We start from the raw sequence: 16,068 nt of genomic DNA, 5'->3' as shown, positions 1-16,068 counted from the left end.
ATTTAGGTTTGTAAATTCTTAAAAGGTAACAACTTAGGCTGAATGGGTGAGTATAAGCAGCACTTGATAAAGTAAAGCAAACAGGCTCAATATTTGGCAAGACATCAGTAATTTTTGTCTTTACTTAACTTTAAATGATGCATAATAAACCCATTAATGACTTAAAGGTATTTACAGAATAATTAACATATCTTTAAACTATGTATTCGGGGTTCCAAAATGTTGCTGTCTTGTTTGAATCCGACCATAAACCCAATTATACCAGCACTAAAAGTGTATTGAAATGAGTCTGAATGTTGGGTCTTTCCTGTTTTGTCGTCCAGGCCTGATCTCCCCCACCCTTGCTCCCACGGCTGCTCCAGCCGTGGCTCCAGCTCCCGTGCAGAACGACCTCCTGGAGACTGGCTTCGATGCCCTGGCCTCGCTTCCATCCCTGACTCCCCCATTACCAGCTGCAGCCTCAGCAGTACCCATAGCTCCAACTGCAGCAGCAACAGAACCTGCATCTACCACACCAGCGCCCTCTGGTGGCTTTGATGCCTCAAGTAGGTAGAATTTAGGGTTTCACTCTGAAAACTTGTTGCTTTGTAATACCGTGTGTAACAAACTGAAAGCATTTAGTTCATAGCTGCTCTGCTTGGTGCGCTTTATGGGGCTTTGTTTGATTATCAGAGGAGTTTTTGAAGCAGACTGACTGAGTTTTCCTTTCCTACTGACAGCTTGGGTTCTGCATGATTGAGGCACTGAAACTCACCGCTCTCACTGGCCTCCTGATGAAAAACTGTTCTTCTTGCTGACTGCTTTCTTTCCTCAGCACTGCTGCTTGACTCTGTCTTACTCTTTCTGCACTTTTCACGAATGCTGTGCTTTCTCCACTTCCCACCCATTCCACCTACTCTTCCATCTTCCTTGTCTTTCTCTCTGCTGAACACGTCTCTTATTCTGCTCTCCTTCTGTATCATCTCCCTCCCTCATCCTCTCCTCCATCCTCGCTGGGTCATTGCTTGTTTCATCTAATCTATAAATGGTGAGTTTAACTCTGCAGTGCATTGCTGCATGTGCAGTTTGGACGCTTGGTGCTCCCTCTCTCTGTCTTTCAAGGCCTCCTGCCTTTGCATGCTGCAAAAGGACTCTTATGTATGGAGAGCTGTTTCATTCAAAATTACAGAATTAAATAAATCAATAAATGCTGCTTTTAATAAATATTCTATTAAATAAATAAATGTCACTATGAAGTTAAACTTAATAATAAATATTTTAAAAGACATTTCATCTTATTCTATTTTTATTTTGTTTTATTTATTTCATGAGGGAGTTTTTTTTTTTTTTTTACACTTTTATTTTGTAAGGCTACTTTACATATTTAAAAGACTTTTATTTTTTCATTTTCAGCTCCTTTTATTTCATGTTGTCACATTCAGTTTTTTCCTGTGTGGCAGCGCTGGTCAGAGGTCAGCCATTCAAAGGAAATCAGGAACTACCTAGCAAAAGAAGATGCAGGAGAAGAAGAAAATGATTAATGGCAATTATTTGGCGGCGTTTTGCAGAAAGCTTTTGATCTTTCTAAATGTATTTTGTACTGATTTACAATTTCTGAAAAGCATCTCAGACTTATTGAGAGAAGCTGCTAACCATCCTGAAGGGTTAAATGGTAGCATAGCAGACGTCTCATACTAAGCGCACTGAGTTGCCCTGCAAATAAGATTGCAAAACTCTATCATAAAAAAAAAATTAATCTAGAAGTAAATAAATTAAAAAAAATTAAAAATTAAATCTTGAAATAGATTTATAAATAATGCAATAAATAATTAATTTTAAACTTAATTTTATTTAGCTTTACTTGATGGTGACATTTATTAATTTCATAGCGTATTTATTATTAAATTAATCAATAACAGCATTTATTCATTTATTTATTGTATTTATTTAATTTAGATTAAAATGGCTCTCCATACACGTCTACTGCATGAGAAAAGCTTTATTATCATCACTTTATATTTATCTGCAGCTGGATTTTTTTGAAAGGTAACCATGTGCCACCAGGACCTATTGCTATTCATACTTGTATCCATGCCTGCAACAGGTAGGAGGGCCCAGAACCAGCCCCTGAAATTATCAACTTATGGCCACTAATTTATTTTTTCCCCCATAAAAAGAAACATTTGTAAAAAAAAATACTGCACAAAGGCTTTATATACATTAAATCTCTTCCTATTATTATGTGTCCTTTCAATTTCCTCAGAATGCTTCAGTCACTGACGCACTATTAAAGTCTATTAAATTACACCTTTAAAGTCTCCATCACTTTTATATAGCAGCAGTACTGCGACTCTGACCCAAAGTACATGCCTTAAGCTGCAGGTACAGCCTGTTATTTGGATCGCTCTCACCTGCAAAATTTCTATTTATAAAAATGCATTTTTTTCATTTATTTATATTAATAAGAATTATTAGAAATATTTTTTGTCCAATAATGCACATTATTAATTTATTTTAACTCTTGCTTTGCAAATCAAAATAATTTTTGCTCCTGGAATGTCATAAAGATTAGAATTTGTAACTGACTGTAGCTGACTTTAATGTGATATAAGAGAAGAAGCCAGAGAGGTTGGTTGAAGATATATTATATTGACAGAAGCATAATATTACATTAAAAAGTAAGGACAGATTAAAACATTAGGCAATGTAAGCTCACCCTATTCTAAGAAATAATAGTTTGCATCAATAGGATCTTAATTTTTATCTAGCATTTCATAAAGGCTAAGCAGTGAAGCATACAAGGAGAACAGAATTCTTTAAACTTGTCTTTTTGCACAACATCTCTATTTAATTCAGTTTATTTCTATAGCGCTAATTCATAACACATCATCTCAAGGCACTTTACAGTTCACCAGATCATCCAGTCAAATTGATTCAAAGTTTTCTATCTAAGGAAAACCAGTTGATTGCATCGACTCATTGACCTGAAGGCAATCCCTCACACTAAGCATGCATTTAGCGACAGTGGAGAGAAAAAAATCCCTTTTAACAGGAAGAAACCTCCAGCAGAACCAGGCTCAGTGTGAGCGGCCATTTGCAGAAGCCGACTAGGATTCAAGGAGACTGAAGCAGACATAGAAAAAAAAGCAGAGATACAAAAGGCAACTTTAAAAGGCGGCCCCATCCAGGAAACAAACACCCAGGCAGACGAGCTCTGAGCCAGCTCCCATGCCAGAGGATGATGAGAGCACATCCAGCTTAGATTAAGGTTTGACATTAATCTCAGAGGGCCAGGTGAGAAGGTGAAGGTTTCTTCGCCTAAAGGTTTAAAACTTATAGTACAATAAAAGACACATTTTTCAATTTTCTACCAAATTATCTTGTTATTTTGTGCCAGTAAACTGAGAGATCAACGTTTGGAGGAAGGGGTGAAGTATCTGGGTTCACAAGGATTCCCAAACAGCTGGTTAGTTAAGCAGGACTGGCTGATGGTCAGATAAGACACAGCATCATTGTTAAGTTGGCATGTAGCAATTTTTTATAAAAATTTACAATCATAAACCCATCTGTCCGCTTTATCTGAATGCGACCTTCTCTTGTTTTTCCTATTTTGAAAAGTTGGCAAGGAAATTGAACTCTGTCCTGGATAATGTTTTAATATCCATATAAACAAAGTTTTGGCTAAGAATACAAAATACCAATTTCAGTCCTCAATGACCTGTTGTTTATAAGCGTTTCTGTTTCCACACACTGAATAAAATGTCTGAATTTCCTCCTCAGCATGCAGGCAAGTTCTTCAGAGTCTTGCTCGTGACCCACATGTTTGGCTCAGATCTGTTGAAGCAAAGACTCATCTAAAAGGTGTAGGATACCAGACCTCAAGCACTGAATTTAATGATGTCTTTTTTTTTTTATCTGTTAGTAAATCATTTATTGGTTGGCAGAATTGAATCAAAAAAGTTATTTGATTATTCTGTTTAACTCTGAGATTATGACAGATTAGGGAACTTCATTTAATTTTACATATCATCCCCAGGTTGTAAAAAAAAAAAAAAAAGGAATTACATGAATTTACTGACAAAAATGTAGAACAAATATCAGAACAGCCTGTGAGGAAAAGCTTTTTTTTTTTGGTCTTGGTGGCACCAGGTTCCCAACCTTTGGTTTTATCTCATGTCTGAACAACTAGCCAAGTTAGTGTAGCTGAATGCTCGGTCATTTCCGGCTCAGTGGATGCCATGCACAGCTGTCTACAGATGCTGCCACAGCTGGATTGTCCTCCCTGTCTTTGCACTGCCTGCTCCCTTGTCTGTCCTCTGCCTGCTTCAGCCAGATAATGCAGCTTCTAGTTTTTAATGGCTGCTGTTTCCTGTGACGCCCTCCCCTCTCCTCCAGTGTTCGGTGGGTTAGGCGAATTGCTGATGCCTGCGGTAACGCCACAGAGCACAGGAGGAAGCACGGCTGGAAGCACAGCAGGCAGCATAGGGACTCCCATCGCGGCAGGAGGCATATCAGCCATCCCTCCTGCCACCCCGCCTCCTCCCAAAACAATCGGAGGAGATCTGGACTCATCACTGGCCAACCTGGTTGGAGGTAAACAGAGATTAAATTTCTTTTTTCTTTTTTTTTTACCTGCAGTTGTTCAAATGTAATTGTTTTTGTGTATTTTTTTCAGACCTTGGAATGAAGAAAAAGTAAGTGTGTGATTAAGTATATGACTTATGCAACAATAACAAAACAAAGGTAGCCATTAGAATAACAATCCCCAGTAAATCATACAGATCTCTTATCTCATGTTTTAAAGGGATCCTCTCAGTGAGAAGAAGCTGACAGGAGGAGCCAACTGGATGCCGCAGGTCGCTCCTACCAGCTGGGGGACTCCAGGAGCCCCCATGGTGAGAACTACAATCCGGGTTGGAACACAGTCAATTGCAAACTTTTTTATCAAGCATCAAGTTAACGTAGCATCAAGTTAACGTACTAACTAAGGCCTAGTAAATCAAAAAATCTATCAATATTTATTCGCTTTTGTTCAAAAATACTTTATTATTTACAGTACATATCACAAAGACATATCCAGTTCATGATCCGGTCAATACTGGTCTTGGGAGCCAGAGCCCCGATCAGATGTACCCTTTAATTAACACCATAATCAACTGGCTAGTAAACAGACCTGACCTGAAATCTGTTGAGAAGTTATGTAATATTTTCTAGAGGCTGACAGACACTAGATCAAACAATATAGATGATCTAAAAGCTCAAACTTTACAGTTTCTTGTTTTTTATTCATCATTCTGGTTTTAATTGCTGTTCAGTGATTACAGATCTTACAGAGGCTGCAGGATTTGAGAAAACTTATTTAGAACTCTATCTGTCTCCTTGTTTAGGCTGCTGTTGCCCCCGTTGCACCAGGAGCAGCTCCCCCTGGAGCACCTATGGTGCCAACAATGAGCGCACAGCCTGGCTTTGGCATGGTGAGCTTTATTTTCTCTTTCTCTGTAGAGAATTTAAGAACAAAATCCCAGATTAATGATAAAACGCCTGAATTGATGTAAACAATTTAATCAGTTCCAACACTCTTGGATGTTTAGGAGTCACTGTTACCTATGAAATATATTGGTGAATCGTTCATAACAAAGTCTAGGATACAGTTGGAGGGTAAATAATGATTCCTGATTCAACCTATTTTCCCTGCAGCCTCCTGCAGGAGGGCCGGGAGTTCCAGTGATGCAGCCCATGATGAGCCAACCTATGATGGGACAGCCCATGATGAGACCCGCGTTCACAGGGCTTCCTGGAGCTGCACCTGGAGCCGCTGCACCAGGAGCACCGGTAACCCATCATACCCAACAGAAAGATTCCCTGTTCCTTACTAAGGCATTTATTCAGTATTTTGGAAAAGCATTTTTACACTAAATGCCATGCTTATCAGCTAATTAACCCAAAACATCTGCAAACATGTTCTGCACCTGTTACGCACCCAAGGTCTAGGGGTGTCCAGAGGAAAATAAGTGGAATGTTAAATTATTTATTACAAAAGATGATTTCACAGAACCAAAACACAATACAGCTTCACCCAATTGAAATGAAGGAAAATGGACAACAAATTCAAGAATGGTTAAGTGCAAATTAAATTACAAAATGTCCAAACAAGAGTTTAAGGTGAACTCAAAACAACCCAAAAGAAAAAACAAAGGAGAAGATCTGCAGACTGCCTTAGACATACTTATGCAAAGTTGAGTGGGAGGAAAAGTGTGATAGGAAAAGGTGAACATGGATAGACCTTAGGAGGATCATTCAACCAAATCTATTCAAGAATTTGAAGGCGTTCTTTGAGTTTATCTGGAGCAGGAAATATCAGCTAAATGCATTGAGGTTGTAACTTGATCATATGCAAGTAAGTTCAGGGTTTATAAATGATTTAGGAGTTAAATGATGCAGCAGAGTTCAAACAGCTATTCTGTACAATGGTATTGATCCTTACCTCTTTGATCATGTTGTGCAAAACTGGATTTAAAGGGTCTTGATGTTGCTTGTTTGTCTAGCTTTCTTCAGGACCTGCAAATCAGAGCCCCAAGAAGCCCAAGGACCCTCTGGCAGATCTAGACCTCAAGGACTTCTTGTAATATTCCAGGTACAAAATGCTATTTTTTTTTCTCCCTTCTTTGTCTTTGGAGATGTTTTATCTTAAGGAATAAGTAGCACTAAGCCACTGTTAGGTTGGGCTCCGCTGTTGTGAAATATACCACCAGTCGTTGGCACTCTTAGTGAAACACCAGGGGCCTCATGTGCAAAGGAGAGCGCAGCTTTCATACTAAAAGTTTGTGGTGAGGAGAAATTCTGAATTTTGTGGCGCACAAAAAAGTTCTGATACACGAAACCATGCAAAGTCAACTCACACTTTACCTTCTTCCATTCCAATTTGCGTGTAATTTCCCACAGTTCATGGCTGTATCCGAACGTTCGCCCTAACTCCTAGATCTCTCAATCACTATATAGAGCAGTGATTATATAGTGGACTTTATAGCAAACTCTGTTTATTGACCGTTCGGACAAATGATCACTACTTTTCGCTCACCTAGTCACGTAACTCCACGTACCTCCAACACACGGTGTCTGCACCATCTTTGTTATTAGTCACTGCTGTTGGGTAGCGACAGCCTCTGGCAATAGAGCGCCACTATGATAACAAATCCCATGATGATTTGTAAGGTTAGCTCTCTGCTCAAAGTATTCCGGGATATATTTGCTCGTCTAGTGACCATGGATGATCACTTCTTTTCCACTACTTTTTCATCCACTAGACTTTCGGACACTCATTTAAAATGCCGTAACGACAATATAGTGATTAGGGCGGAGATCGGACACATCCCATGTCTAATTTTTCTCATCCTAGTCCCACCCTTAAACAGGTATTCAAATGAGTTTAAGTACCCTGTAGCTGAAATTAAGCCTTTCTTTGTAATGATCAAATCCTGAAAGATACAATCAGTCTCTGTTTTTACATTGTTTGTGTTAAGTCCAAACAGTCTTAAGCATTGAGCTCAATTATAGTACTGTATATGTAATTATTAGAATTCACGTGAATACCCCTCTCCCCATATTTCTCTTGAAAACATTTCAAATACACAAACTTCCTGAAGTATAATTTCTGTTTAGAGCTATTTAGGACATTACGGATGTAGTCAGCAGCTTTCGGGATGAGCTGCAGCAGTTTGATCCACTTTTTAGGCCGACCTTCGAGTACATTGGGAGTAAGAGAGTGGTGGCCCAGTGGTTTTCACTGCGGTTGGAATTCAGAGTTTCTGAGTTCCATCCCCACTCCCAAAGACTGGATAAATGAGCAAAAAATGAAAGAACAATAATGTTCTTCTTTCTAATTTGGCAATTTAGGCTTTATTTCTGAGAATTTGCCCTTTAGTTACCACTGCTCAGGGGTCAAAGTAGATTTAAATTCACAGAGTTTTTATATAAAAACATACAGAGAGAACCTACATAATTACCTGGTAAGGCCATGACAATCCAGACATAAATTGAATGAATATCTTAACTAAAATGTTGACATATTCAAAGGAAACATAGAAAATGTTGAAACATCTATTATTTAAATAGATGGAAACGAGAACTATGAAAGAGAAATAAACAAAGATATATGCACCTTTTCACTTGGCTCTTTATCCACAAACAAACAGAATGCAATGAAATATTTTCTTTGGATATAATTTAGGGATTTCTTTTGGTAGAAATTAAAAATTAAAGAAATTGAAGGTTTAGTATCACCTCTTGTGAGCTGGAAGAAATAAAATATTCATAGTTAGACAAAGGGATTTTTTTACTCTTGGCAGAGGATGATCAGCCACTTATGGTAGCGCAGGAAGAGCCATACTACTGAGAGCGAACAATCAATGTGGAGAGTAAAGCGCAGACTCTGAGCTACCTGCATGTCAATATGCATTTCTGCACATGCACAGCTGGAAGATCAGAGTTTGTCAGAGTTGAGTGCGAAGTACCATTCTGGGTTATTTTTCTCCCCTTCCGCTGCTGCCATGTTCCCTCTGTGATCATGCAGAATGTGCACCGCTGCACACCAGGTGGGCTGGTTGACCCAACAAGACGCAGCAGCACGGCTGATACTGCTTGACTTGTCTAACAGATTGCAGCACATTGATGCACTTTAAACGTGTGACCGACCACCCGCTAATTTTTATTTAGTCTCGTCTCGTCGATGATAAGTCAAACCTATGACTAGTCATGTTTTAGTCATCAAAGATCTATGTGTAGCTCGTCAGTTTTCATTATCATCATGAAAAAAAGGAGCATCAACGAAATAATTTCATCATCGTCATTGTTGATGAAAACAACACTGTTTGGAAGGGCAATGTCCTCCAGTAGAGCCTTACTCCACAATTATGCACATCTTTTATGGACATGTGATTTTCTACAGATTCTCAACCAGAGGGATCATCACATCTGAATGAATCTGCTGAGCCGCCTCCATTTATGTATCTTTTCTCTGTTTTTTTTATTTTTTTTTTTATTTATTTTTTTTACATGTTTGCTCTTTGGCAAAGAGATCGATCTGCACATGCATGAACAAAACAAAAGATTATTTCTAGTTTGCATTATTGTTTGAGGCTGAAGGTGATTTAGTTCCATCATTAAGATTTAACCTATACAAACTCAAACTCAGAAAAAAAACATTCAAAGTCACTGAAGCTGAACGGATTTTGGTGCATGATAGTTTATTACCTGAATTAAAAATGTTTGCATTGTTGCCGCACATTTTTTCATGGCAGATTCAAAGGTTTACATGTATTGCAACACATTTTCAAACACTTTCTAACTTTATTTTTAAAACCAAGTTTTGCATTTTTCTGCCTACGCTTGCTTTGTAAATGAGGCCCCCTTTGAACACAAATATCTCTATTCATTTAAATACTGCAAATGATTAATCCTACATGTTGCTAAAAAGAAGCGAATCAGTAGGTTAATATATACTAATTTGTATTGATTTAATGTCCAGTTGCACTTCAGTTTCTGTTTTTTGCAAATATCAGTTTAACAGTTTAAATAAATATGGTTAGTGCTTAAATGTTCTGTATTTCTTCTCTCTTAGCTGCTTTCCTTTCTGGATCAGAGCCTTCTCAATGTTTACCTGGTGTCGGTCAACATCAACAAGATGCCAGCTATGTTCAGTTACTCTTTTTCCTCCTCTTCACCCGTCCATGACCCGACTTCTCCTGTGTGATGTTGTAGCACAAACTGTGAAAGTGAACCATAATGGATTATATACAATTATACGATAAAAAAAAATAGAGAAAAACAATCCAAAGCTTGTGCTTATGTCGATGTACTCATTTTGTTGTCGGAAATAAAATGACACAAAACCCTGACAAAAAAAAAAACAAACAAATGTTCAGGAAGATAAATGAGAGGAAGTGAAGAAAAATATGTGTTTAGATTTATTAATTGTGCTGAGTTGAATGATTGATGTGCTTTAGTGTCATAAGCCCCGCCCATATCTCCTTTAATGTCTCCACCTCCTTACTGAGGAAGGAGGAGCTTCTCTGTGTTCCCATGTTGGTCGGATATGATTGGTAAACGAAACCCTGGTAGATTTCTGAGAGACATCAAATATGTTGTGTTTACAGGAAGGTCCTCTATGATGTACATAGGTTTCTTTAGTGGGAATCTCAAAAATGAATCAGACATGAAATCGTAAGAAGTAGTGTGATTTTTCCCTCTGTCTGCCGTCATCAGTGGAATGATCTGAAACAAGAGGATCGCCACTATAAGATTAATATACTGTATATTTAGAAAAACCTTGGTGGGCTTTTCAGTTGTAAAAAAAAAAAACAGCAAGTGGTCCTTTTTCTTCTTCTTTTTAGTTTTTTACTTGTGGCCTAATTTTCTATGTTTTGTTTTTTATGTCCTTTGGTTGTTTACCATGTACCGCATCCATTTTGTTTCATTAGTATAATCCTTCAGACTGCTGAGGGTATCTACACACCTTTGTCTTAGAGAACATATCCTGAAAACCTTCCAGAAAAAAAACACTTTAGTCTTCTTAGACGTGTTTCTGAACTTATTTTTAGTAGAGATGTTAAAAGTAGTCTGCTGTGTTCAATTTTAACTGTCTGGTTTGGTCATTTTGATGATTAGCGGGCACCATGTTCAGATGGGTCAACAACAGATGTGATGTCACACATAAAGCATTGTGTGATTACCCAAATGATTTAACTATATATCCTCCAGATGTTAGGTTAAAATAGCATATTATCTCACTGCTTATATTTAAAACGCATAAACATTGATCCTACAGCTGCTGAGATATCAAATATTCATTTAAAACTAGATTAGATTTTTTTGCCAACTTGAATTGAACCCCTTTAAGCAAAACATTTTAATTTAGCAGCGGTTTTTAAGTCCTAATTGCAGACAATTTAATCCCATTTAGTCCTTCAGTTTAAAAGAGTTAAGGTAGATTAAGATTAAAACTGATAATGTCTGCCCTTGTTTTGGCCGATTGAGAGTAATTTCAAGCAGTGGCTTTATTTCTGCAGGGTTAGCAGCAGTGTTCAGCAACATGTGGGGGAGGGGCAGTGCTTAATTATCCTATACAACCTGGGAAATATTCAGCCCCTTTGAGGCTTCCTCTGGTGACTAACTACAGTATGTGTTAAAGGAACAGTGGGGTGGTTTTCCTCTAAGCAGAGTTAATTCTGTTAACACTCAGTGATTCCAATTAAAATATGCATTAACTAAACCTAAAACTTAAAAGCTTAAAACATTATTTACATCATCTGGCTGAACCTCCTTAAAGCTACCAGCAGTCAAAACTCTTGGCAGCAACCTGCTGCTGTAGAATCATGAATAAAAATACAGTTCGTATTTATGCTACTTTCAGACCGCACACTACTAAAGCAGCAGATGCAGCTGGTTTACATGCAAAGAGGCGCATCAAAAGATCCTGCAGCGCATTTTGATGCATCTGAGCAGCTGAAGCGGCGCCTCATGAGCTGAGCATCTGAGGCGCATGACGTGCTTCACAAGCAGCAGATGCTCGAGTTGGAAAGATTGAACTTCTGCTGCTCGAAAACTTGTCATTTACATCAACCCGCTTAAATACTATATCGAGCGCCATAAAAGCTGTAAACATCAGGTGCTCACATGACGTTAAGGATTTTCTGGCACATAACCTAAGGTTTAAGAAGCTAAAACGCTGTTTATCTCTGTTGACACGGCAGCACTTACCCAACATTATCAGAAATCTCCAGTTTGGCTGGAGGTTTTAGAAATAATGTTTTTTCTGTGATAAAAACAGGGTTTTGGTATAAACGAGAGGCCAAACCGCAGGGAAATATCTACGTTTTCCCTTTGCGTAATTTAGTCTTATTCTGATGCGTGCAGGATTATGTACATGATAACCGCTAACATCTCCTTCCATCCACCATGAATAGTTGCGGAAAACTGCCAAGAGGCGACCGGGCCTGAGGCAGCTTTTGAAGAGGATTTCCAGTGACTGGATTTTGTGTTGGTCCGACAGAGAAATAATATTTTAAGGCAGAATCATAAACTTGATGAACTGTCTGCACAGTTTAACTTTTCAAGTGGACTTTCTCACTTAAAAACACATTTAGAATACTTGTTTCCCACTTATATCATCAAATATAGCAAAGCCACTCTATGCCATTGAACACAGGAGCAGCAGAAGCATCAGACACATCTGTAAACACTTTACTGGACGCGCCTCAAGAGCATCAAGGATGCCTTTTGAGGCGCATTGGACCTTAATGTGTACAAGCATCAAAAATGAAGCAGCAGACGGTTTTGTTTGCTGCTTCTACCACATGCGGTCTGAACGTAGCATTAGTTTCTCTCTGAGCATGGTGTTGGACTCATTTATCGGTGGCTAACATTTAGCTTGTCATCAGTGGAGTCTCTGTGATCTATGAAGTAATGTACGGAGGAATCCTTTTAGGGTCGTTGTTGAACCTTCCAGCCTTTAACCTGTCCCACCCCAACCCCCATCTCAAAATAACATTTTTTGTAAAGATTTCCCCTTCCAGATCGACCCTCAGTAGGAACTCTGTTTTATTTTTGTTTCTTTTTAACTTTGAACATACATTTGGTCATAAATGAATTCCAATTTCCTCTCCTGTGCTGTAAACTACAGAAAGTGATCAGTTTCTCTCTGTGTCTGTTCTCTGTCATGTTTGTGGATTGCTTGTGAGAGTCAGAGTAAATCACGAGGGAAATATTAACATTTTTCATGACTGTATTATTAGAAGTGTATTTTTCTTTAGTTGTAAATTTATTTTATTTACTATGGCCCTTCCCAGTGCATGTAAGCCCCTCAAGATGCAATAAAGTGGATGACGGATTGAAATGCTCCTATTTTTTTGTTCTTCCTTAACACATGAACTGTTGCAGCATATGCACTCATCTGTCTTTTTCTCTATTAGACACAAAGTTTGTTGAAGACATACCCAACATTTTTCAACAGTCTTTGTCAACCTGTCCCCACTGAAACATGTCTGGTGAGTTTTAGACAAATTGTCTAAAAACAGAGGAGATGATATCAAAACATAGACACAATGAACTTGGTTAGAATATTTCTGAATATATTTAAATTTTCAACTAGGAACTTGTAACATAATATCCACTTTTAGTAACTGAAAACTTGAAATAAAACCATTATCATATGTTTTCAAACAAACACATTAGAAGTTTTATTATACACATAAATTGATCTGTGGAATAAATTGATCAACTTTTTTTTGTCTGCAAATAAGTTATCCAATTTTTCCAATTGATTCACAACTTCTCAATCATCACTATGTATTCTGCAGATAAAACTTCTGCTTAAGGGCCAATATTCATGCAAAATCAACCTTTTTGAGCTTTTACCTATTTTAAAGCCATACCCTCATTAAAATCATGCCCAAAGTGGTATTTTGCATGATTAATTCATGATTAAAGGAATAGTACACCCAAAACATGATTAGCCTTCATTTTCTACTCACCCCCATGCTGAACAACACTCTGGAGTACTTTTTTGATATCTCAAATGCATCTGGAGATCTGGGAGGCTTCTTGCTGTCTGCTGACATTCAAATAATGGAGGTGCCCAGCGCCGGAGGCAGAAAGGTCCATAAAAGTCCACAAAAAAGTGTCAATATTCCTCCATACTGCTCGTCCAATGTATTCCAAGTGTCCTGAGTGGGTAGCGTCCATAATTTACTCGAAACGAAGTTATTTAGAATGTTTTTAGAGCATAAACAGTAGTGTATAGGATTTCCTGAAAGCGCGCACATGCGCGTTCACGACGCTACGGAAGCCAGCAGACCAAACCAGATGAAAGTGCGCATTCAGCGTCTGCTCTGCCAATAATGCAAGCGTAGAAGAAGAAATGTGCTGTTTACCTGTGCAAAGAAAGAAACAACGAAAGAAAAATGTCTGAGGACTTCAGTGTTGAGGAAGAGCATGAGTTCTTTGCCGAGCTGAATGCGCTGGTTTGGTCTGCCGGCTTCCGTAGCGTCGTGAACGCGCATGTGCGTGCTTTCAGGAAATCCTATACACTACTGTTTATGCTCTAAAAACATTCTAAATAACTTCGTTTCGAGTAAATTATGGATTCTACCCACTCAGGACACTTGGAATACATTGGACGAGCAGTATGGAGGAATATTGACACTTTTTTGTGGACTTTTATTGACCTTTCTGCCTCGGGCACAATAGACCTCCATTATTTGAATGTCAGCAGACAGCAAGAAGCCTCCCAGATCTCCAGATGCATTTGAGATATCAAAAAAGTACTCCAGAGTGTTGTTCAGCATGGGGGTGAGTAGAAAATGAAGGCTAATCATGTTTTCGGTGTACTATTCCTTTAAGTAATCGTTGGAGTTCTGCTTTCTTTTTCTTTTCTTTTTTTTTTGTTGAGTTTTTATGGCACTAGTGGCTTGTTTTCTGCCCTCATGTCCCTCTGTTGTCCCGTTGTCGAAAAAATTGCCGCCACTTCCTCACCACCTCGGCCATATCTAGACCCAGCTAGTTCATGATTGTCCCTCATACATTGTGGCGTGGAATAACATAACGCAGACCATGGTTGAAAATTGAGCATAAATCAAAAATGTCTGCGTCATACCTGCAACAAGCTCACTGGGACACACTGATGCGGGAGTATAACCAGCCCTTAAGGCCTCCATACATGCGTCGTGTGTGCTAACCCCCGCGCCACCAAAGCACGCCCATGAGTTGGTCCTTGTCCTGGAATTATGAGTGGCCAACTCCCTCTTAAGCCTGGGCATACGCTGTGCAATATTTTCAATCATGCACGCAGCTACAACTCACACTGTACGACGAAACCTTAGGGTTTAAAAGTTAACAGCTTACAATGTATGATCTCACACTGTGTGGCCCGACCCTCTGATGCGATCTACCTGCTCACACTGTATGTCTGAAAACCACGTCAGACTCGGCTCCGCAGTGAGATGGTGCTACTCAGAGACCATCAGAAGAGGAATATGAAGCTCACAAGAGTGAAACGTGCTGACTTGGCAATTTGTGCAATTGTGCTGAAAGCCCTAAAAAGAAAAGGCGACGACGTATTTGGACAAAGACATGGCTGAGCAAACTTGGCTGCTACGCTCTGTCAATTTTACAGAAAGAACACCATTTCATTCCCACTCACCCCCAACACGCTTCTGTTTTCATCTGACAGGAAGAAGAAGAAGAATCTTTTTTCGGACATGCTCTGTGAGCGATTTGCCCACAATGGCTGACTGAATTTCAAACATGTTTGATTTTCTCCCGAACTCACGATTCCTGATCGGGAGGCAGACGTGAGAGGCTGATCGCCACGCATTACCCCCTACACTACACCACACAACGCACTACGTACACATCAGGCTGTAAGTCGGCCCAATCGAAAAATTCTGGCACGACTGGAGAATCGTCCCGAAAAGGGCAAAAAATCCTACATTGTATGCCCGACTTTACATAGAGAAGTCATTAACCACCCCCTCCTTGAAGTACCTACCTTCACTGCTCTGCGCCTGCAGCAAACTAAACGCCCACTTTCATCCAATCAGGGATAATCTGGATTAAAGTTTTTTTCTGATATCAAGTTAAAAAACATTTTTTTTTCTCCCAGAAAATGTCAAAGACTTTGTTCATCCTTGCTAAACATAAAAAGAGCCTTATCACTAGAAGTGGTGTGAGATATGAAGTCATGAGCCACAGAGGTGGCTTTGCCATAAAGAGAAGTGTTTTTTCTTCAGGGTTGGAAGAAACCATTAATATTTTATAAATAAATACTCCAAAGAGCCAAAGGCATTTTCTTTACCATACTTAGGGTTAAAATAGATTTTAAAACAAGAGACAAACTAGCAATAATATGTCATAAGAAGAAGATGTACATGTTCTTTTAAAGCATTCAAAGTTGCTAAAACTGCAAGCAGCTCCCAGATTATAACCTTACTCTTATTTATTGATAGAAATAAACCTTAAATACCAGGTTAGCGCTCATTATAAATTTTAAGGACAAAATCAAAGGTTTCATTCATTCAGCTGCATCTTTTAATACAA

The 16,068-nt window shown here is 38.8% G+C and overlaps 1 protein-coding gene across 6 annotated transcripts in view; it reads left to right on the top strand.

The window, feature by feature from the left end:
• snap91 (synaptosome associated protein 91kDa) overlaps nt 1-10,773 on the top strand; it is an 82,769-nt gene extending 71,996 nt beyond the window's left edge. For 5 of the 6 annotated variants that reach the window (XM_015388409.1, XM_015388411.1, XM_015388410.1 and 2 more), the window contains 8 exons: nt 324-545; nt 4,375-4,572; nt 4,655-4,673; nt 4,784-4,874; nt 5,367-5,453; nt 5,677-5,811; nt 6,525-6,613; nt 9,596-10,773. In XM_015388409.1, coding sequence (XP_015243895.1) covers nt 324-545; nt 4,375-4,572; nt 4,655-4,673; nt 4,784-4,874; nt 5,367-5,453; nt 5,677-5,811; nt 6,525-6,605 — 833 coding nt within the window. In that variant the 3' untranslated portion in view covers nt 6,606-6,613; nt 9,596-10,773. The remainder of the gene's footprint in view (nt 1-323; nt 546-4,374; nt 4,573-4,654; nt 4,674-4,783; nt 4,875-5,366; nt 5,454-5,676; nt 5,812-6,524; nt 6,614-9,595) is intronic. The other variant, XM_015388407.1, reaches the window with a different exon arrangement.
• Nucleotides 10,774-16,068: the final 5,295 nt, after the last annotated feature.

The sequence above is a fragment of the Cyprinodon variegatus genome, unplaced genomic scaffold (genome assembly GCF_000732505.1).
Source record: "Cyprinodon variegatus isolate N-32 unplaced genomic scaffold, C_variegatus-1.0 Scaffold422, whole genome shotgun sequence".
Classification (NCBI taxonomy): domain Eukaryota; kingdom Metazoa; phylum Chordata; class Actinopteri; order Cyprinodontiformes; family Cyprinodontidae; genus Cyprinodon; species Cyprinodon variegatus.
Note: the sequence above shows the minus strand (reverse complement) of the source record. Positions and strands in the feature narration are given on the sequence as shown.